Here is a 22144-nt window from a genome sequence, read left to right on the forward strand (position 1 = left end):
TATCTATATCTAGTTCCCTGGCCAGGGATCAAACCCCAGGCCCCCTGCACTGGGAGCATGAAGTCTTAGCCTATATCACCAGGGAAGTCCCTAGCATATGGTTAATGCCCTCACATCTGTAGAGCAGAGAATCTTAGTCACTCTGGTCCATACTTCCTTGTTTGCTAAATGAGGTTCGGTTTGCTGACTCTAGGGAGACTTCCAGTAATAGAATTTCTTATTCTAGAGTTTTCTACTGTTGTTTTATCTGGTCATGTATCTTCTTTACTTACCAAGAGAAATGTCACACCTGTTTTATGCTGAAATGAAATACTCATTATCTATATTATTTCAATAGGTATAATGCAAAAATTTGAATTATAGTATACATGATGTTCTGTTAACCTAATGTTTTCATTTAACAATGATTTATGGACAGCTTTCTCATCAAGGCCAGCAATGTAGCTTATTCTTTTTAATGGTTACAGAATATTTCACAGAAGGATGTTGACCAATCACCTACTGATAAACGCTTAAGTTGTTTCCAGTTTTTCATAACTACAAACGAAGCTGGGGGTATTTCTGTAGGAGATTTCTCAGGGAGTATGTGTATTTAACAGTCTTATCAATACTGCATCCATTGGCACTTGCCTGGCAGTCCAGTGGTTGGGACTCTGCACTTCCAGTGCAGGGGGCTCGGGTTCAAACCATGATTGGGGAGCTAAGGTCCTGCATGTTTGAAGCCAAAATATATATTTATTGAACACTTACTATGTTCTTTACCTTGGAAGAAAAGCTATGACCAACCTAGACGGCATATTAAAAAGCAGAGACATTACTTTACCGGCAAATGTCCGTCTAGTCAAAGCTATGGTTTTTCCAGTAGTCGTGTGTGGATGTGAGAGTTGGACTGTAAAGAAAGCTGAGCGCAGAAGAATTGATGCTTTTGAATTGCAGTGTTGGAGAAGACTCTTGAGAGTCCCTTGGACTGCAAGGAGATCCAACCAGTCCATCCTAAAGGAAATCGGTCCTGAATATTCATTGGGAGGACTGATGCTGAAGTTGAAACTCCATTACTTGGCCACCTGATGCGAAGAACTGACTCACTGGAAAAGACCCTGATTCTGGGAAAGACTGAGGGCAGGAGGAGAAGGGGACAACAGAGAATGAGATGGTTGTATGGCATCACTGACTCGATAGGCATGAGTTTGAGCAAGCTCCGGGAGTTGGTGATGGACGGGGAAGCCTGGTGTGCTACAGTCCAAGGGGTCGCAAAGAGCTGGACATGATTGAATGACTGAGCTGAACTGAACTGAATGTTCTTCACCATCTGATCCACCTAGGTATTGTACTAAGTTTTTATAAAAATTGGTCTTTTAATCCTCCCAATAATCCTCCCAGGTAGGTATTGTACTATTATCAATCTCATCTTACAAATGAGGATACTGAAGAATAGAGAGGTTAAGTAGTTTGTCTAAGGGTACAATTGGTATCAATAGAACCATGCTTTGAACCCAGGCAGTCTCGCTGCAGAGCCTACTCCTTTAACTGCTAACTAGACTTGTGGGGTTGAAGCTGAAGCTCCAATACTTTGGCCACCTGATGCAAAGAACCAACTCATTGGAAAAGACTCTGATACTGGGAAAGACTGAGGGCAAGAGGAGAAGGGGGCAACAAAGGATGAGATGGTTGGATGGTGTCACTGACTCAATGGACGTGAATTTGAACAAACTCCGGGAGATGGTGAAGGACAGTGAAGCCTGGCATGCTGCAGTCCATGGGATCGCAAAAAGTCAGACACAGCTGAGCGACTGAACAACAGCAGCAGAACTAGTGGGGACAAATCATGGAGAAGTAAACAAAGATAGTTTTGATTAGTAATAATTGAATGCCATGGAGAAAGTAAAATGAAAAGGTAATGTACTGAGAGATTGTGTGGTATTATGGATAGGAAATGTGCACTGATTTGCTAAAGACCCGCCTCTCCCAGAGGGCGCAGTATGTCATTCCTCTCTTCTTGGGTAGCTGGCCTGGTCCAAGGTAGGCATTGTTTGGGAGGAGGGGAAGAAGGAGGAAACCCTGACAGCTGCCTCCATACACACGGCTGTCAAATCTTTGCCAGTGTTTGGTCAGCTGTGCTGACTTAGAATGAGGCCTGGAACTAGGGTCAGACAAACGGTGGGAGGAACCCTTCACCACTCATCAGTCGTGTGACTTTGAGCAAGTCGCTCTCTGAGTCTCAGTTTTCCTTCTTTGAGTGTTAGTCACTCAGTGATGCCCGACTCTTTTGACCCCATAGACTGTAGCCCACCAGGCTCTTCTGTCCATGGAATTCTCCAGGCAAGAATACTGCAGTGGGTTGCCATTTCCTTCTCTAGGGGATCTTCCCAAGCCGGGGATCAAACACGGCTTTCCCACACTGCAGGCAGACTCTTTACCCACTGAGCCACCAGGGAAGCCCTTCCTTCTTTGAAGACTGGGGGAAATAGCAGTGCACCACGCTCGGGTCTGGAGGAAGCCCTCTGCCACATCAGGCCCTGTTGCCTTCTCCCTTGACAGATGAGCCGACTGAAGCTCAGAGGGGATTCAAGATCTCCGAGCAGCTAGCCGGGGACTGGCAGCAGAAGTGAATGAGTGAAAGATCGCCCCTTAGAGGCAGCTCGGGAATTTGTGAGCATGTTGGTAGTCACGATGACCTCGGATTGGAGCACAACAGTTCATCCTGCCCAGAATTGTCACGACATCTGACTATCCTGCTAGACATTCATGAAGGTATTAAAAATAAAACTTTGGAGAAGGAAATGGCAACCCACTCCAGTATTCTTGCCTGAGGAATCCCATGGACTGACGAGCCTGGCGGGCTATAGTCCATAGGGTCGCAAAAAGAGTCAGACACGACTGAGCAACTAACACACAGACACACACACACTTCTGATCTCATGAAATAACCTAATAAATGAGTCTTTAAAAAAATAAAAATAAAGTTTATTTTAATGACCCGAGCCTAGAACCTACCCTAGAGCCTATCCCATCTTGTGTTATGCTTCTTGTGTTGATTCTTTGTGACCCCATGGACTGTAGCCTGCCAGGATCCTCCATCCATAGGGTTCTCCAGGCAAGAATACTGGAGTGGGTAGCCATCCCCTTCTCCAGGGGATCTTCCCAGATCAGAGATCAAACCCTTGTCTCCTGCGCTGGCAGGTGGATTCTTTATCACTGAGCTACCAGGGAAGCCCACTTGTGTCATGCTGGAGGGAATTATTTTGCTACAACGCTTCATGATAAAGCCCACTATTTTGCAAGAACTCCATATTTCCTAATTTCTCCACCTTAATTTGCCTTGGTGTGTTTGCCATGTTTGTTTACTATGTTTGTTAGTCACTTAGTTGCACCCAACTCTCTGCAACCCCATGGACTCCTCTGGGCTCCTCCGTCCGTGGGATTCTCCAGGCAAGAATACTAGAGAGTTGCCATTTCCTTCTCCCATGTTTAAGTTACGGTTAAATTCCTCTTTCTCTTATCATCTGCTCTGTTATTATGATCCCCGGGAAACCAGAAGCTAAATCTAATTCTGGCTCAGGCCAGGGAGAAATGCAAGCAAGAGTATCCCTTCTTGTTCAACAGAGAATGATACTGGGTTATTATAAGGCTCGGGGGAAGACGGAAGTTTTGGTAATATTGAAATGGAACAGTGTTTCAGTCGCTCACAGCGAAGTGGGAATGTGAGCAGGGAATTAACGCCTAAAACCTATCCTGGACTGAGACCACGGAGCTAGAAAAAAAAAAAAAAAGGAATGTTGCAGTCTGCTTCCTTCACTGTCCCAAGTGCTCAAGCCTCAGCTAAAGCAACTCAGGGTGTGGCCCGTCTGGGTCAACGGGCCCACAGGGTCAGACCCTTCAGGCAAGAGTGGAAATTTCCACTTTCCCCTGTTTCTTATCCGATCCTCTTCCTTTAATTCATATTAAGTTAGCACAAACATCTGTTTACTTCACAATGGTCTCTACCTCAGTATATCCATGGTTTGAAATATGTATTATTTTGTTTATTTTTTAATAAAGGTTTTGTTCTTTTTTCAATTTTTGGCCATGCTGAGTCTTTGTTGCTGTGCAGGCTACTCTCTAGTTGCGGTGCACGGGCTTCTCATGGTGGTGGCTTCTCTTGTTGCAGAGCACGGGCTCTAGGGCACAGGCTCAGTAGTTACAGCGATCGGGCTTAGTTGCTCCGTGGCATGTGGAATCTTCCCGAATCAGGGATGGAACCTGTGTCTCCTGCATTGGCAGGTGGACTCTTTACCCCTGAGCCACCAGGGAAGCCCCGTGTATAACTTTATTTTAAATTGATTTCCTTTTATGTCTCCTTTACATTTCAAGGAGAGCAATGCAGTTTACACTGTAGCAAGTACTTTGCCATCGATTATCTCATTTGATCTTCTCCCCAACTCTAGGTGGTGCTAGTCCTAAAGAACCCACCTCCCAATGCAGGAGATACGGGTTCCATCCCTGGGTCGGGAAGATCCCCTGGAGGAGGGCATGGCAACTCCCTCCAGTATTCTTGACTGGAGAATCCCCTGGACAGAGGAGCCTGGTGGGCTACAGTCCATGGGGTTGCAAAGAGTCAGACACGACTGAAGCGACTTGGCACAAATGCCAGCTCTATGAGGTAGATACAGTTACGATCACCCTCAGTTTACAGAGGAGGAAAAGGAGGCTCAGAGAGGTAAATTGACTTGTCCAGGGTCATAGAGGAAGTAGTGGATCAAGGGTTTAAATCCAAGACATCTGGCTCCAGAATCGACTTAACCATTCTGCTAGTCTCCCTCTCAGGAGAGGGAGATTACCTAGGGACCCCCAGTTCAGGATGTTAACGGGGGTTTCCAGGATATTTTTTTTTTCAGGATATTTTTTATATTAAAAAAAAAAAGGAGGGTTGGGTGTGATCAGTGTGAGGATCAGTGACAACACATGGTGGGTTGTACCCTCTACTGGATCCTTCTTCACTCCATGTTCTGCCACCAGGGTCCCGAATCTGAGCCATAAGTGGGTGGGGTGGGGCTCAGCTGTGTGGCCATGACCCCCAGCCCAGGAGGGGTATGTGGCAGAGGGCAGAGGGCATGAGATAGATAAGGAAGCAATCAGCCAGGTGAGGCCCTCAGTTCCCTTCGGGCCTTGACCACAAGCACTGTTTATGCCCAAACCCTGTCTCTTACCTCCTCCCCCCTGAGGGGCGGGGATCTCCTCTGTGGAAAACTACCCAGCTGGGCGAGCCCCAGTGAGAAAGAAGGCGAAGGGGGCTGGGACTCACGGGACCAGCTCTTCTCCACCACCCCCAACCCCCACCCCCACCCCGCTCTCTCTCTCTCGTGACTGATGCTTACTGGGCTGGGTTCTGGGAAAAGGCCAGATTGCATCAGACCGGGCCTGAGGGGCCGGAGCCAGACTGTGGGCTGAGGAGGAGACGTGGCTTTATAAGTTGAGGCCAGTGAACTGGGAGGTGTCAGCAAACCAGACACAAACAAAGCTTTAGAAGACGGGAGAGGGAGAGACAGACAGACAGAGAGACATTATGGCCACCTTTCCAAGAGCAGCCAGCCCGTCCAGGCAGCCCCCAGGCCCAGAAGATGAAGATGCCATCCTAGACGAGTACGACCTCTACAGCCTGGCTCATTCTTACCCGGGTAAGGTCTGGCCCCGCCACCTTCTGGATCCTTCCATTTCCAATGCCCACCCTCACAAGTGGACTGAACCCCACCTCCCCAAACTAGGATCCCTCCTTGGGCTCCTGCCCACTCATCACCCTTCTCCAGCCTGTTTCTTTGACCCCTGGAGTCACCGCCTTCCCCACAACCCCTCATCCAGTGAGTGTTGTCCTACTCAGCCTTGGGACCTCACATACTTCTAGAATTTTGGAGATCACGAGGGAGGGGGGAAGTCCCTCAATCCACAGATGCGGAAGCGGGGACAAAGACTGCCCTAAATCTATGTGGTGATGATCCCCGGCCTCCCGACTTTAACCCAAGCTCTTTCCACCCCTGCCCTCCGTACCCCCTGAGCCTCACACCTCTGCCCACCTCACCACGGACTCTCGCCTCGTTTCCCAGGAGTGGGAGGCCGGAAAGGTCGCAGCAAGAGAGAAGCTGCCATCAACACCAACCGCCACAGCCCTGGTGGGCACGAGAGGAAGCTGGTGACCAAGCTTCAGAACACGGAGCGGAAAAAGCGAGGGGCACGGCCCTGAGACAGGACTGGAGGTAAGGAGTCAGGGGCCCGCAGCACCTGTACAGGTCCCTCAGCCTGGGCGGGACAGACCTCAATGTGCGAGGTTGGGCGGGGAGGAGGGAGCCAAGAATTGTTGCCTCAACATAGACTAAAATGAGACATACGTTTGAGTTGCCTAGTGACCAGAGCAAAGGGAGAAACAGACCCTTTGCAAGTGGAGCAACATTTGATTTACAGACAGGAAAACTGAGGCCCAGAGAGGGTAGGGTCTTTCTCTAGAGTCATGGAGCAAGTGAACAGGAGAGGCAGAACTCGAACCCAGGCTTCTGGATTTTTCACCAGCTGCTTTCCTTCCCCCAGATGAGGCCAGAGGACGGACACCCACAGCAATGGAAATAGGACCAAGGAGGAACCAGGCCTTGGGGGCGGGATCCAGGCCTGCTTGCCCCACCCCAACCCCAGGACTTAACCCCACCTGACTGAGACTCCGGGGGCGCCACGGAGGAAGCACCCCCGGCCCCAGAGAAAGGACAAGATGGGGAGCAAGAGGCAGAGCATAGACAGAGGCAGAGTCAAGAAGGTACCTCCCCCCAAAAAGAAAGAAGGAGCCGGAGCTCCCCAGGGTGACGGTGAAAAATAAACAAAGTGTAGCAGCTGCCGACTGTTTGTGCATTGTGTGTTTTTGTTCTCTCTTTGTGTGGCTTTTTGGGTGCACACTTCTTGCCTGCAAGTGTCTGCGTTGGCATGAACCAATGAGAGCATTTTGGTGAGTGTTTGTTTTGAGCTATGTGTCTGAGAGGGGTGTTTCTAATTTTGTATGGGCGTAGAGGTGAGCTTTTTTTTTTTTTTCTTTTGGTGTATGTGTGTTTGGGTGCATTTGTTTCTGTGGTTTCTCGTGAGGTGTATGAGAATTTCCTCTGTTTCTTTGAGATGCTGCCCATGAAACAAGCCCCCTCCTCAGCTCCTCGCCATTTTTGGAACAACAAACTTGTTGTTTATGTCGTCTTTGTATCAAACCACCTCTTGAAGTGAATGTTATTTATTGGTGCCATCTGCAAAATGGCGAAAAGTGGGATTTAAAACATTTAGGGACTTGCCCCAAGTTACTCAGGGCTCAAATTCAAGGATTCTTATTGTCCTCAAGTGTGAGGTAGGTCCCTTTGCCAAGGGGGCCGCCAGGACAGTGTTCTGGAAAGTCAGGTGAGCAGGAAAATTCTTATCCAGTGTTATCAGTCTTAGAGCCAGACTTCCAGAAAAAAATGTGGAGTAAGTAAGAGGCATGCTGGGAGCTGGTAGGGTATGTTGATTGAGAAAGAGACTCAGGCTGCTGTAATGAAGACTCAAACAAAGCAGGATAGAAAGTTCTCTCTGTATCACAAAGCAGTTCCAAGGATTGGTACTCTGTGGTTAAAGTGGCAACTCCATCATGTCAGGGATTTCAGTTACTTCTGGCTCATTTTTCAGCCACTTTTCAAACGTGGCTACCACTCTGCACTCCAACCTAGCTGCTCCAGTACCTGCCATTTGATCTTCATTCAGCTTATGTAAATAGAGTGGGAAAGGGACCAATAATAAGGAGGCCGCAACCTAAAAGCAGAACACATTGCATCTGCTCAGAATTTAAACATATCACTACACCCAACTACAGGAGAGGTTGGGACACATAGTACATAACTACTTAGCCACGTGCTAGCCCAAACTGGGGGAGAGTTTTATTATTAAAAGAAGTAGGAGAGGGACTTCTCTGGTGGTCCAGGGGCTAAGACTCTGTGTTCCCAATACAGGCAGCTTGGGTTTGATCCCTGATCAGGAAACTAGATCCCACGTGCTGCAACTAAGACACAAATAAATAAATATTAAAAAAAAAAAAAGAAGAAGCTGGAGAGAGTGAATATTAGAAGAAACTAGCAAGCAAAAAGGGGTACAGGATGGAGAAAACCCCTCCGTCTGGCCCTGAGCATAGCCTTTTTCCTTTTCTCCTGTCCACTGCATTTAAACCCTGGGTTGCAAAACTTGGAATCAATTACTCTCAGGGACCCAAGAATATGAACAAAGGAATAAGGCAGCAGTTGGAGCAGAAACAGATGCACAGCAGATTAAGACCAGCTTGAACCTTTCAGAACCTTTATCCATCAGGCTCCCTTGAGTTGCCTAATAACTCTCCTAGAATCTCTGACCCGAGAAGAACATTAAAAGATATCTTTCCTGGTGGTCCAGTGGCTAAGACTCTGCACTCCCAGTGCAGGGGACCCAGGCTCAATCTCTGGTTGTGAAACTAGATTCCACTTGCCACAACTAAAGGTCCCACGTGCTGTAATGAAGATTGAAGATCCTATGTGTTGCAGCCAAATAAATTCCTTTTAAAAAGGCATCTAGTCCAATCTTGTCCCCAACTAGGGATGGAGCCAGCACCCCCTGCTTTGGAAGCACAGAGTCAACTGCTGGCCTGCCTGGGAAGCCCCCAGAGTTATTCCTTAATGTGAGCTGAAATCTGACTCTCCTACCTGCCCCTTGAGCAAGCTTCTGTTTTCTGGTCCCTTCTATCTGAGATGCTTTTATTCTCACTAATCCTGCAAGGCTCAGCTCTTCTGAGTCTTCTCCTATTTGCCCTCCACCACCTGTCTCCTTGCCTCCAAGGCAAGCAAGCCTATGCCCAGAATCTCAGTCATTTTGACATTTAGCTCCTTCAGATTTCCCTTCAAACCCCTCTTTCCACGACAGATTATTTATTCATTCATTTAATACTTATTGGATGCCTACCATATTACCAGGACTTGGTTGAAGGTATGGCCTGGGAGGAGGGACAAACAGGACCCTGGTAGGATTGGAACCAGGCCTTACGGTCGGTGTCATTTCTTGGACTCAGGAGTCAAATGGCAGGAGCAGCACTAGGCAGTAGCTCTCTGCCTAGGATAGATCTGATGCGTCAGCTTGATAAGAGCATAGCAACAGCTCCCATGCATTGGGATACTATTCTCATGGCACTTGTTTTATAGGTACTGCCCCACTTAATCCTCACAATAACTCAGTAGGCATAGTATTATGTGCTCAGTTGCTTACACACGTTCAACTCTGCAATCCTGTGGACTGTACCCTACCAGGCTTCTCTGTCCATGGGATTTTCCAGGCAGTACTACTGTTGTGGGTTGCCATTTCCTCCTCCAGGGGGTCTTCCTGACCCAGAGATCAAACCTGCATCGCCTGTGTCTTCTGCATTGGCAGGCAGATTCTTTATCACCGAGCCACCTGGGAGCCAGGTAGAGTATTACTGATCCCATTTTACAGACCAGAAAACCAAAGTTTCTGTAAAAGAGAAGTAACTTCATCAAAGTCACACAGGCACAACCTGCAGAAGCTGAGACTTTTAAATCAGGTCTGTCTGATTTTCAAAGCCAGGTTTTCTCTTTGTGACTACATGCCTGAGAAGAACTGACCATGAGGAATCCTAGATGCTAGTTAATTTCTGGTCAATTTACTCGGGTCTGAGCCTGTTTCCTTCCTCTGTCAATTGCTGAGACTATCCTGTCTTCTTTTAGCTTCAAAGGAGGAAATAGGCTGGGTGAAAATAGGGTTGTGTCTTCAAAGGAGAAAATAGGGTTGTGTCTCGCTGGGTGTGGTCACTCCCCAGGTAATGGATCCTTTGATCCACGCTTGCCAGGAGGCCCCACACACGACCCCTCACACGACTCCTGGTCCCACCCTTCCCTGGCATAGCCTTTGCTTGGGAGGTTCCAGGAACCAGATAATTCTTGGACTTATAGGACGTGCAGAGTTAAGGAGCCCCACTCTTTTCCCTTTCTCGAAGGGGAAATCAAGGCCTGGGGGTAGTGCAGGAGGGCGGAAATAGCTTAAACGCACAGGGGATCCAATCAGGACAAGAACCCTCCAGAACCTCCCTCTTCCCTTCCACTCCTTTCTTCATCTTCTCCTGCTTGTATATAATACCTGTTTCCCCAGTTTCTTGGGTTCCTTCTGAGAACTGGAGAGTTGACTGACCTCTCTTTCCTCCTCAGGGGCTTATGGAAATTTCCAGGTAGGTTGCCACACTTCAAAGGATTCCCAGCTCCTTGCAGAGAATCTGGAAAGATGCCCTGGGGCTCTGTATTTACTTGTCCTTGTCTGTCCACTCCTTTCTCAAAAGGCCAGCACTCAGATATATATATTTTTTAAAATCAGGATCACGCGAAGTTGATTTTAAATGAGCACTTTAAAGTTGTTTTTTTTCTAATTTTTTTATTTTTTTTTATTTTTGGCTGCGCTGGGTCTTTGTTGCTGTGAGCAGCCTTGCTCTAGTTGTGGTATGCGGCTTCTCATTGCAGTGTCTCCTCCTGCAGCGGAGCACAGGCTTTAGGATGCAGAGGCTTCAGTAGTTGCCATACTCATGCTTAGTTGCCCCGCAGCATGAGGGATCTTCCTGGACTAGGGGTTGAACCTGTGTCCGCTGCATTGACAGGGAGATTCCTAACCCCTAGACCACCAAGGAAGGTCCACTTTTAAAAAATTAATTATTTTAAACATTTATTTGGCTACGCTGGGTCTTAGTTGTGGCTTGTGGGATCTTTTTTAGTTGAGGCATGGGAGATCTAATTTCCTGACCAAGGCTGGAACACGGGCCCTCTGCATTGTGAATGTCGACTCTTAAGCACTGGACTGCCAGGGAAGTCCCTCAAGTAGCAATTTTTTAAAGTGGTTCTATTAATAATAATAACAGTCCTAGTCCTAGATACCGTTATTGATGAACTGTCTCAGGGTTTTCCCAGCTTTACCTTTCACAGTTTTGTGATTTCTGCCTTATAAGCATTCAAGCTACACCTTCTTACTTTTTTACTCAAATACATTTAAAAGGAAGCTACGTAATTTTCAAAAATGGAAGCCCACAATCACTGTCATAGTTAGAAAATAACTGTAAAAAGAAATACCTAACCATAATTTTAAGTCCACCTGACAACTTTGTGTGTTGAGTCATAAGTGTCCACACTTGGGGGAAAAATATCAGTTGTTCACGAATCAGACACTGTGCCAGGAACTTTGCGTACATGGGAGACGGCCTCATTGTAATCACCCGGAAACTGAAGAAAGCACTGATTCCTGGCTCTCTCTCCCAGAGATTCTGATTTCATTGGCCTGGAGTGCAGCTTGGGCATTGGGACTTTGAAAACTGAGTCAGAAAGAGAAAAACAAATATGACCTACTAATGCATATATGTGGAATCTAGAAAAATGGTGCAGATGAACCTATTAGCAGGGCAGGAATAAATATGCAGACGTAGAGAATGAATGTGTGGAGACGGGTCGGGGGAAAGAGGAGGTGGGAAGAACTGAGAGACTGGAATTGACATAAAGACACTGCTGTGTGTAAAACATAGCTAGTGGGGACCTGCTGTATGGCACAGGGACCTCAGCTCCATGCTGTGAGGACCTAGATGGGAATGATGAAGGTGGAGAGAGAGGTTCAAGATGGAGGGGATATATGTATACGTAGGGCCTATTCACTTTGTTGTACACAGAAACTAACAGAACATTGTAAACTCTGCTGCTGCTGCTGCTAAGTCGCTTCAGTCGTGTGCGACTCTATGCGACCCCAGAGACGGCATCCCACCAGGCTCCCCCGTCCCTGGGATTCTCCAGGCAAGAACACTGGAGTGGATTGCCATTTCCTGCTCCAATTGTAAACTCTACCTCAATTAAAAAAAAAAAAAGTGATTCAAACGTGCGGTGAAGTTTGAGAACTGTATTTACCAAAGATGATCACAGCAAGATCCCACCCCACAAACTCTCCTGACAGTACGGCCTTGATGCTTCCTCCATCAACCGGGGGATATGGGACTCTTTTCCTTCCAAACACACGAGGACCTATGCGACCACTTGACTGATGGACCGTGGCGGAAGTGGTATTTCCTGAAACACCAAGTGCTTGTACCTTGTTGGTGGTGATTTTTGGACCCCAGCCACCCTGTTGTGAGGAAGTTCAAGATAGCCCACGTGAAAGTCAACATAGAAAGTCACGTGTTATTAGTGGTCTGACTTCTGGTGCGGCGGAAGTCCCAGCTGAAAGCCATCTCCGGCCTCCAGACATGTGAGTGAAGGGAGCCTACAGAGGGTAGGGTCATCTTCAGCAACTGAATCTTCTCAGATGAGGCCTGAGATATAGTGCAGTAGAGACAAGCCACCTCCAGCTCCTGATCCGCAGAATATCTGGGTGCATAACCAAATAGCTGCTTGATACCATTATGTTTGGGGATGGTTTGTTGTTAGACCAGCCTTACTTAGAGTTTCCCCAGATCCATTCCAGATCCTGCCTGCAAACTTGGCTGTGACCTGGGACAAGTTATTATTTACCCTGTATCTTAATTTTCTCGACTGCAAACATTCACCTCCCAGAATGGTGTGTGGTGTGTTTTGTTTGTTTGTTTGATTTATTTTTGGCCAAGCCTTGAGGGTTTTGGGATCCTAGTTCCCCGACCAGGGATGGAACCCGTGGCCCCTGCAGTGGAAGCATGGAGTCTTAACCGCTGGATTACCAGGAAGTCACCAGAATTGTGCCTTTATTGTTGTTTTTTCTTTTGCTGCTTGAGGGACCTTAGTTCCCTGACCCGGGACTGAACCCTGGCCGTTGGCAACAAAAGCAGTGAAAGCATGGAATCCTAACCACTGGACCGCCCAGGGAATACCCACCTCCTGAAATGGTTTGAGGATGCAAGGAAACTGTTTTTCAAGCACTTCGTAGGGTACCCAAAAAAGATCTTAAGAAGGCAGCAGAGTGACAGCTGACAGCATGGGCTCCAGGCCCAGACTGTGGGTCCAAGTCCCAGCTCGCTCACCATCTCTGTCTGATCTTGGTCCAGTTATTTGACCTTTCTATCCCTCCATTTCCCCATATGGGGAGTAAGAGTGCTGAGAACATTCATCCTAGCATTATGGCTATGACTGGGTTAATGTAAAATACATAGTAAACATCAAGTGAGTGAGCTATTAAAACAAGGGTACAGCCAACATAGCTCAGGTGTGCAAGAAATGAGATCTGAATTGATATTTCCTGTTCCTTTTCTGCTGGCAGCAGGTGTTTGAAGGGGTCAGTTTGCCATTTTTCCCACTCCTTTTCCCAGGGCTCCCCAGGAGCAGAGTTAAGAGGCGGCATGAATCCTCTTGGCGTTGACATCCCCTGGGTACATTGGAATCAGCCAAGATGTCCCCCCTCTGCCTTCCTGTCCTTTCTGTTCTTTACCATCAGCCACACAGCACCTGCTCTTGCTGTGTTCTCTGGACCACCTCCTGCAGCCTTTGTGTCACACTGGGGTGCAGGGGCACTGCTGGGGTCTGTCCACCTGGAAAACGGGGTACAGTTCTTTCCATACCTCAGATCTCACGGAACTCTTCAGAACAGTCTGGTCAGAGGAATCCTTTCTCAAGGACATGTCTGTTCTAAGATCTCCCTCTGTCCTTTCCAAATTGCCTCCTTCTTCCTTAACTTGGGGAGTATTTTATGTTATTTTCGGCTGTGCTGGGTCTTCACTGTGGCACACAGGGTTCTCTAGCTATGTGGGCTTAGTTGCCCCATGGCATAGCAGATCTCAGTTCCCTGATCAGGGATCAAACCCGTATCCCCTGCATTGGAAGGTGGGTTCTTAATCACTGGACCACCAGGGAAGTATTTTAAAATTTGCCCACTCCCCACCCCATCCACCCTTCTCTTGTGTCCTCATGATTCTCTGTGCCTTGAGTCCCCTGTGTTAGTCGCTCAGTCATGTCTGACTCTTTGCGATCCCATGGACTGCAGCCCGCAAGGCTCCTCTGTCTGTGGGATTCTCCAGGGGAAAAGAGTGGATTGTCATTCTCTTCTCCAGGGGATCTTCCCGATTCTGGGATTGAACCTGGGTATCCTTGCATTGCAGGCAGATTCTTTACCATCTGAGCCACCAGGGTTCCACCAGGAGTCCCCTAAGGCTGTTGAAGTAAAAAGGAAACTTCAATGACATCCCTTCCCTGTAGCCATGGAAGTCCACAGTGATTAAACAGTGATGGGATGAGCATAAAAAGAAGAGGAAGAAAACTCCACCTGGGTTTGTAGGAAAAAAAATGTCTACAATCGCAGTGACTTTTATTATCATAGTGAATATTTACCAAAGTCCTGTGGGAGGGAAAAGATCTGGGTCATGGGTTCGTCTCACGGGCTGAGCCAGGAGGAGACCAGCTGTGCTAACACCCACACCCAAGCTTTCTAGAGAGTTCTGTGGTCTTCAGGGAGCCCAGGGGGAGCAAGCTAAGAAGCAAGAGCACCTCACTCCCCCGAGGCCCTGTGTAAGCAGCCAGCCTGGACAGAGGAGACTGCTCCCCAGAGGCTGGACCTGGAATCCAAGTCTCTGCCAACCAGAAGCACTTTCTTTTCTTTGTAAAACAAGGTTCCTTTTGCTTCTCCAAGAACAAAAGCAGCTGATACTGTGGAGGCGCTATGGTAAAGAAATTGCCTGCCAGTGCAGGAGACTGGGAGACATGGATTTGATCCCCGGGTGGGGAAGATCCCCTGGAGGAGGGCACAGCAACCCACTCCAGTATCCTTGCCTGGAGAATCCCATGGACCGAGGAGCCTGGTGGGCTACAGTCCATGGGGTCACAAAGAGTTGGACATGGCTGAGCACTGACTTAGCACACACCCACGCTGAGGAATCAGAAGACTCCTCACATCTTGTTCTGTCCTCTTGAATGAACACATTCTCCTTCCAACTTTAGCAAAACACTGGATTTACAAAATTAAGCACTTTGTGAAATGTTTGCACCAGCTCTGTGCAGCCTCGCCCTGTTATCTCTCTTTCGGAGAACAGTTGGGAGAGTTGTTAACTGCTTAAGGAAAGAATTATTTATTCCTTCAGCAGATATTTCCTGAGCCAGGGAATATTAAAAAAGCTACAGATACAGTGGCCAATGAGCTCTTCCCTTTTGGAACTTATAGTGAGGGGCAGACAAACAAGAGAAAAAAAAAACACATGAATTTCAGTGTGGCTTGTCCCTGGTGGATCAGACAGTAAAGAATTCACCTGCAATGCAGGAGACCCACGTTTGATCCCTGGGTTGGGAAGACCCCTGGAGAAGGGAATGGTCCACTCCAATATTCCTGCCTGGAGAATTCCATGGAAAGAGGAGCCTGGTGGGCTAAAGTCCAAGGGGTCACTGCAAAGAGTCAGACATGACTGACCAACTAACACTTTCATTTCTGTGCAATTTAAAATGCCTTGGGTCTTCCCTGGTGCCTCAGTAGTAGAGAATCTGCCTTCCAATGCAGGAGACACAGGTTTAATCTCTGATTCAGCAAAATCTCACATGCCTCAGAGCAACTAAGCCCATGTGCCACAACTTTTGAACCTGTGCTCTAGAGCCTGGGAGCTGCAACTACTGAACCCTGGTGTGGGACTGCCATCGTGATCCAGTAGTTAACCCTCTCTGCTTGGGTGTGGCATTCTAGGTTCTCAAACACCTGTGCCTTAGCATCAGTGTCCTCTGGTTCCTCTGCTTCAGAGCCAGTACCTGGCACTAAGTAGGTGCCTGTAATATTCTGTAATATTCACGAATCAATGCATCAGACATAGTCTTGATTAGGTGCTTCCCTGGTGGTCCAGTGATTGAGAATCCACCTGCTAATGCAGGGAACATGGGTTCTATCCTCAGCCTGGGAAGATCCCACATGCTGTCGGGCAGCTAAGCTCGTGTGCCACAACCACTGAGCCCACATGCTTAGAGCCCGGGCTTCGAGACAAGAGAAACCACTGCAATGAGAAGCCCTCACATCTCAACTAGAGAGTAGCTCCTGATCACAACTAGAGAAAGCCTGAGTGCAGCAACAAACACCCAGTGCAGCCCAAAATACATTAAATATGTATTTATAGATTTATAAACTGTGAGCGTGTCCCATTTCTGGGAAGTGAACTGTCCACTCACCAAGGGGCTCTAAGTGCAGTGCTCAGGATTAAGTAACAGACACAGCAGTCAGGGGTGGGAGAGACCTCATGGCAACTGCCAGCTGAGGGGCCCGGGGTTGGCATGGGGCCTAGGGTCAGCCTCAGAGGGTAGGGCTGCTGGACGACCTGGTGCTGGCCCAGGGCCCACTGTCTCTCTCAGACACTTAGCAGGGCCTGGCCCAGGGCTCAGCCCAGAGTCAGTCTTCATTCCAAGTTCTCTTCTTAGGGAGGCTTGATGAAACCTCACCCAAGCTAGGAAGTGAGTCCCAACCAATGGTGCTCAGATCCAAGGCTGTCCACACTGTGGCCCAGGGCCTGCTTGGAGGGCTGTCTCCCAGACAGCTCTGCTTCAGGCCCAGACTGTGCTCCAGAGAGGCACGTTTCTGGTTACCAGGCTCCTTTGGCCTGGGGACCCCCATTTGCACTCCAAACCTGTCTGAACGTCCCAAGCTCTAACTGCAGCCTCTTCTGTTCATTTCTCACTCGCTCTCTCACTTTTTATATATTTAATTTTATTTATTTGTTTTTGGCTGTGTGCTGGGTCTCCATCACTGTATAGGTTTTTCTCTAGTTGCAGCGAGCAGGGACTGCTCTTGGTTGCGGTGTGCAGGCTTCTGGTTGTGGTGGCTTCTCTAGTTGTGGAGCATGGACTCTAGGTGCCTGGGCTTCAGTAGCTGCGGCACATGGGCTCAACAGTTGCGGTTCCCAGGCTCCGGAGCACAGGCTCAGCCGTTGTGGTGCACAGGTTCAGCTGCTCCAAGACATGTGGGATTTTCCCAGACCAAGGATCGAACCTACGTCTCCTGCACTGGCAGGTGAATTCCTTAACCACTGAGCCACCAGGGAAGCCCTCTTCCTCACTCTTTTCTTGCAACTCTTTAGCCTTTCTTTGCCCATTGATAACAATCATCCCAGAGTATTTATTAATGACAACTAGCATTGGGGTCGCAGAGAGTTGGACACGACTGAAGTGACTTAGCAGTAGCAGCAGCAGTGTTTCCTAAGAGCTTGTGGAGCAGGCCTTATACTACTGATGCTGTTGCTGCTAAGTCACTTCAATCGTGTCCGACTCTGTGCGACCCCATAGATGGCAGCCCAGCAGGCTCCCCTGTCCCTGGGATTCTCTAGGCAAGAACACTGGAGTGGGTTGCCATTTCCTTCTCCAACTACAAAGAGCTAAAACTTACAGCTTTACTATGTGCCAATCCCCCTTCTAAGCACTTTGCAAACAGTAGCTCATTGAATCCTCTAAATAGTCTCATGACTTTGGATTATTTTCCTCATTTTGTTTTCCTCTGGACTGCGCTGGGTCTGTGCTGTGGTGCGGGCTATTTCGAGTTGCCACGTGGCCTTCTCCTGCTGCTGCACAAGGGCTTCTCCCGGCAGTGGGCGGGCTTCTCCTGGGGAGCAGAGCCTCAAGAGCTTGTGGCTCAGTAGCAGTGGAGTTCGTGCTTCTCTAGTTGCCCCGAGAGATGTGGGATCTCAGTTTCCTGAGCAGGAATTGAATTGATGTCCCCTGCATTGGAAGGCAGATTCTTAACCACTGGACCACCAGCGAAGTCCCCTTTCCTCAGGTTAGAGATGATGAACCTAGGCACAGAGAGGTTACCTAACTTGCTGAAGATCACACAGCTGCTCAGCGGCAGTGCCAGGCATTTATGTCTATAATCGTCACTGCTGTCACAGCTGGCTGGCAGGAGTAGCGTCCCCACTTGGTAGAGGCACTAAGCACAGGGAGGTTTCCTGCCTTGTCCAAGGTCACCCTGGAAACTCTTGGAGCTGCAAAAGATCTGTCTGACTCCCCAGTGGAGTCCTGAGGCTTGAAACCCTCTGCCTTCCTAATTTTGCCTTCTCATTTGGGCTGAGACGTAGGCAGGGCTGGGATGGCGGGCCTCGTGTTCCCGATGGGGAAACTGAAGCCCAGCATGTTTGGGCAGAGAGGAGCGGGGACTTGCGTTGGGACTTTTCACCCCGAGGCTGGTGTTTTTTCTCTGCAGCCCTGACTCTTGGGCTTCAAACTCTTCCTTCCTGGCACTCAACAGAGCTGGCTTTCCCACCTCCTCACATTCCGTGAAGCGCAATCTTCCTGCCCCTGTATTCATATGTCATTTTCATAGAATGTCCAGCGATGAACGCCTTGTGGATGGCAAGGTGGCCCCTGCACCCCCTTTCTCTCAGCTCTCCCCATGTGCCTGCTGTGACCTAGAGAGTGCCCCGCTATGGGAGAAAAAAAGGAGGGACTGAGGGTGAGAAGCCTTTTTTTCTTGCTAGACTTCCCCTGCCCCACCCCAAGGTCGTGGGGGCGTGGCACCCAAGCTGCCTCACAGCTGCCTTGAGCACAGGGCAGGACGCTGGGACTCCAGTCGTGTCCAGCTCTTTGCAACCCCAAGGACTGTAGCCTGCCAGGCTCCTCTGTCTATGGGATTATCCTGGCAAGAATACTGGAATGGGTTGCCATTTCGTCCTCCAGGGGATCTTCCCGACCCACAGATCAAACACACATCCCCTGCGTCTCCTGCATTGGCAGGCAAGTTCTTTTACTCCCGAGACACTGCAGAAGAAACCATAGATGTGGCGAGGAGTAAGGCGCATGCGTACAAGGAGTGCAATGATCAGGGCTGGGATGTAGGACTTTATTCACCTCTCATCTTGCGAGAGCTGATGGGTGCTGTGCCTAGCCTCTGGGTCTTATCACTTGTGTTTTGGAGATAGCAGTGTGACCCCAGCTCCAACTTGGCCTTACCTCCCCCCTCAGTCTTCCTGCCTTCACTGAAGGCCATCTTGGTTTCACCAGGGGGTTAGTTCCAAACCTCGAAGCTGACATCATGGGGCCCAGGGATTCCCCTGGCCAGCCCAGGCTGAAAACGAGGGAATTGAGTTCCAGTCTTCATTCTGCCACTGATCTGCTCTGTAACCTTGAATAAGATTTCCCCGCCCTGATTCTGTCCTGATGTCACATCTGAGGCTTCTAACTTCTGCTTCCTGAACTCAGGATTCCCATGCAACCCCATGGAGTGCCCCACATGGTCAGAGCTGTAACAGGGCTTGGAAAATAATCAGAAAAATTGGCAGATGGTTCCTTTCTCTCTCTCTGTTTTTTAATCATCTGGGTTTTAATTTCTCTATGTAATCATCATGGCAGCATTTGAAAATTGTTATCATTCTTCAATGAGGAAACTGAGGTCCAGAGCAGGCTAGTGACTCACCTGAAGTCACCAGGAGGGTTCGCTGCACACCAGAGTCTAGAGCTCTTTCCAGCAGTTGTTACCCCTCACCACATCCCTTCCATTTCCTGCTGGCCCCAGCCCAAGCCTCAACCCTCCAGCCAAGATCTACTTGTGGAAGCTGAGGCCCAGGTGGTAGACTCAGGCCCATCCTTCAAGGATGTGGGCAGAGGCTGGCACAGCCTTCACCGGCCCTCTGGCTTTTTGCCAAGGATCTACTAAGATCTTTCCTAGGGCCAGTGCTCAGCAGCCCGGGTGCTTCCTTACCCACTCAGCACCTGGCTGAAACCTTGGCCAGACTGGGAGAAAGCTGGTTGTGAGACCTCAGGGCTTTGCTGGTCCCAAACTTTCTGTTTCATCTTAGCAGTTTACAGCTCACCAGCCATAAGCAAAACCTGGATTAGACACTTGTTGGGAGAAGACAGATTGGTTCAATGATTTATTGAGAACATGCTCTTGTTAGCTACTGAGGATGCATCAGTGCATAAAACAGGCAAAAATTCCCATCCTTGTGGAACCCATATTCTAGTGCCTGGAGACAGAACAAAAAAAAAAGAGAGAGAGAGAAAATGTTCAATATCTAAAAACACTTGATATCTAAAGTGCTATGCAGAAAAATAGTACAGGGAAGGGAATAGAGAGTTCCAGGGGCAGGGTCACCTTTTATCAGGGTAGTCAGTGAAGATCTTATTTGTGAAGGAGACATTTGTGCACAGTAGTAAGGAGGGAGTGAGCTTTGCACACATGAAGCAGAACAGCAAGTGCAAAGGTCCTGAGGCAGGATGTTCTAAGAGCCAGGAGGAGGCCAGTATGACTAGAGAGGTATGAGTGTGGATAGAGTGGGCAAGACAAAGAAATGTGAGATGTCCGCTGGAGGCAAGATTCATGGCAGGAAGGGATGAGCCATTCAGGGAAGAAAGCCCATGCTGAGGGGTCTGGGTACAGAAAAGGCTGGGGAAAGGGAACTCCAGAGAAGGCAGTGAGGGCATTCTAGGATGAGAGACCCACCTGTGCAAAGGCAAAGAAGCAATTGGAGAGCAAGACGAGGGCTGGAGGGAGATGTGAGGCTGGAGGAGTCAGCCGTAGCCAGACTGAGAAGCAGCAAAGGCCGGGAGGTTCCAGGGAACACTGAGACGGTTGGGAAGGTCAGGAGGTTGTGGTCAGAGAGTGGAAGGTGGGGTTCGAGGTTTGAAAGGTAAAGCGGCTCTGGGTGATGGCAAAGAGTCAGGAGTGGCTGTGGTCGGGGAAGGGGCAGAGTGTCCATGCCTCCAGGACAACGGCAGGACTCGGGGATGTGAGGAAGACCAGCCAGGGCCTTGTCAGCATCAGTCTCAGGATGGATGGGACCCGACAGGGAGGAGTATCAGTTGCCTGGGATGTGGGGGAACAGGTTGCCACCACTGGGGGGCGCTGCAAAGGAAACTGGTCCGGGATAGGCAGGTGCCAGCCGCTCTTCCTTTTCCTTCTCCAGTGCCCTTCTGCATGGTTCCTTGGCCAGTGCTGATACTTCCCTGGGAGTTGGTCCCTGGTGGCCCTGCGCATGGGCACAGCTGGGGAGGCAGGGTATAGGAAGGGGAAGCCCCTTTGGTTTCTGTAACACCCCCAGGGCTCAGCAGGGAAACCCCATGGGTCCTAAAAGGAAAGTGGCAGCAGTGGGCTTGGGGGAAGACCAAGAAACCCCATCTTCTCCTTGAAGATGGGAAATCCAGGGTGGGCCTGAGGGCAGGGCAGCGCTGGAAGGGAGATCTGTAACCAGCCCTGACAGCCATCTACAGAGCAGAAACACAAGAGAAATGTGGGGACCTGGCCGAGCCCTGATCCTGACCTCACAGAACCCCAACCTGGGCATGGGCTGAGCCCTGACTCTGCTCATCCACTGAGCTCTTAACTCGGCCCAAGCCTGAGCCCTGACCTGAGTCACCCAAGCGGTTGGGATGTTGGCTGCAGACTGAAGTTTGTGCCCGGTCTGGTTTGAGCTCTGAGCCCAACCTTAACTGGTTCCACACAGGGCCCCTCATCATTGATAGCTCTGACCCCAAACACAGGCAGAGCCAGGGCGTTGACCCCAGATGAAGTTTCGAGTCTGACTGTAGACCAAGTCCTGAGTGCTAATCCTAGATCTGATCCTGGCTAAAGTCTGAGCTTGGCCCTGAATGAACCTGTTCTCATCCCACCCTGACCCTGACTACAGACTGAAAGCTTGACTCTGCCCAGACTGAGACCCTACCGCCTCCCACAAAGCCCCATCCCGGCCACCCACTGAACCCTGACCTCCCTGGCACTCCCTCCCTCAGCCATCTGGTAAACCAACAGAGCATAAGGATGACTCAAAACCCCAAGTCCCCTCTAATGGGCAATCCCCTTACCTGGCCATCCATCTTTGGAAGGACAATGGACTGTGATGGCACTGGGATGATGGTGACAAAGAAGAGAAACAGGAGAGGGGCTGGAGTCTCTGGGACCTACTAGCAAGCAGAGTGGGGCGGCTCACCCAAGAGTGGGGAAGTAAGGGGATGGCTGGACTGTAGAGTGCAGCAGGGAGTCAGGAGCTGAGATTGACCGAAACCCCAGCTTCCCGCCACCCTCACTGCACCTCCCACCCTCTCTGGGAAGGGAAATTACATTTCCTCATTTTAGCAAGGGGTGGTGATGAGGGAAGACTCGGTGAACACAAAGCCGAAAGTAGAAGCAGGACGGAAAGTGAAACTGGGCGCAGCCCCCAGTATAAGACTCCCTCTGCCTGGGAGATGGCTGTCCAAGGAGGCTGGGCCCCGCC

At 49.4% G+C, this 22144-nt stretch overlaps 1 protein-coding gene across 1 annotated transcript; it reads left to right on the forward strand.

Moving 5' to 3' along the window:
- The first annotated feature begins 5435 nt into the window (after positions 1–5435).
- On the forward strand, positions 5436–6853 carry NUPR1 (nuclear protein 1, transcriptional regulator). Its single transcript, XM_052635783.1, has 3 exons — positions 5436–5654; positions 6078–6227; positions 6556–6853. Exons 1-2 carry the CDS (start codon positions 5543–5545, stop codon positions 6212–6214), a joined length of 249 nt encoding a protein of 82 aa, XP_052491743.1. The 5' UTR covers positions 5436–5542; the 3' UTR covers positions 6215–6227; positions 6556–6853.
- The last annotated feature ends 15291 nt before the right edge of the window (positions 6854–22144 follow it).

Source organism: Budorcas taxicolor, chromosome 2 (assembly GCF_023091745.1).
Source record: "Budorcas taxicolor isolate Tak-1 chromosome 2, Takin1.1, whole genome shotgun sequence".
Classification (NCBI taxonomy): Eukaryota; Metazoa; Chordata; class Mammalia; order Artiodactyla; family Bovidae; genus Budorcas; species Budorcas taxicolor.

What these genes read in the sequence shown, in the direction of transcription:
- NUPR1 (XM_052635783.1), top strand. Translation starts at nt 5,543, where the DNA reads ATGGCCACCTTTCCAAGAGCAGCCAGCCCGTCCAGGCAGCCCCCAGGC. An exon ending in CCTGGCTCATTCTTACCCGG is followed by an intron (nt 5,655 to 6,077) that starts GTAAGGTCTGGC and finishes CTCGTTTCCCAG; the next exon opens with GAGTGGGAGGCCGGAAAGGT.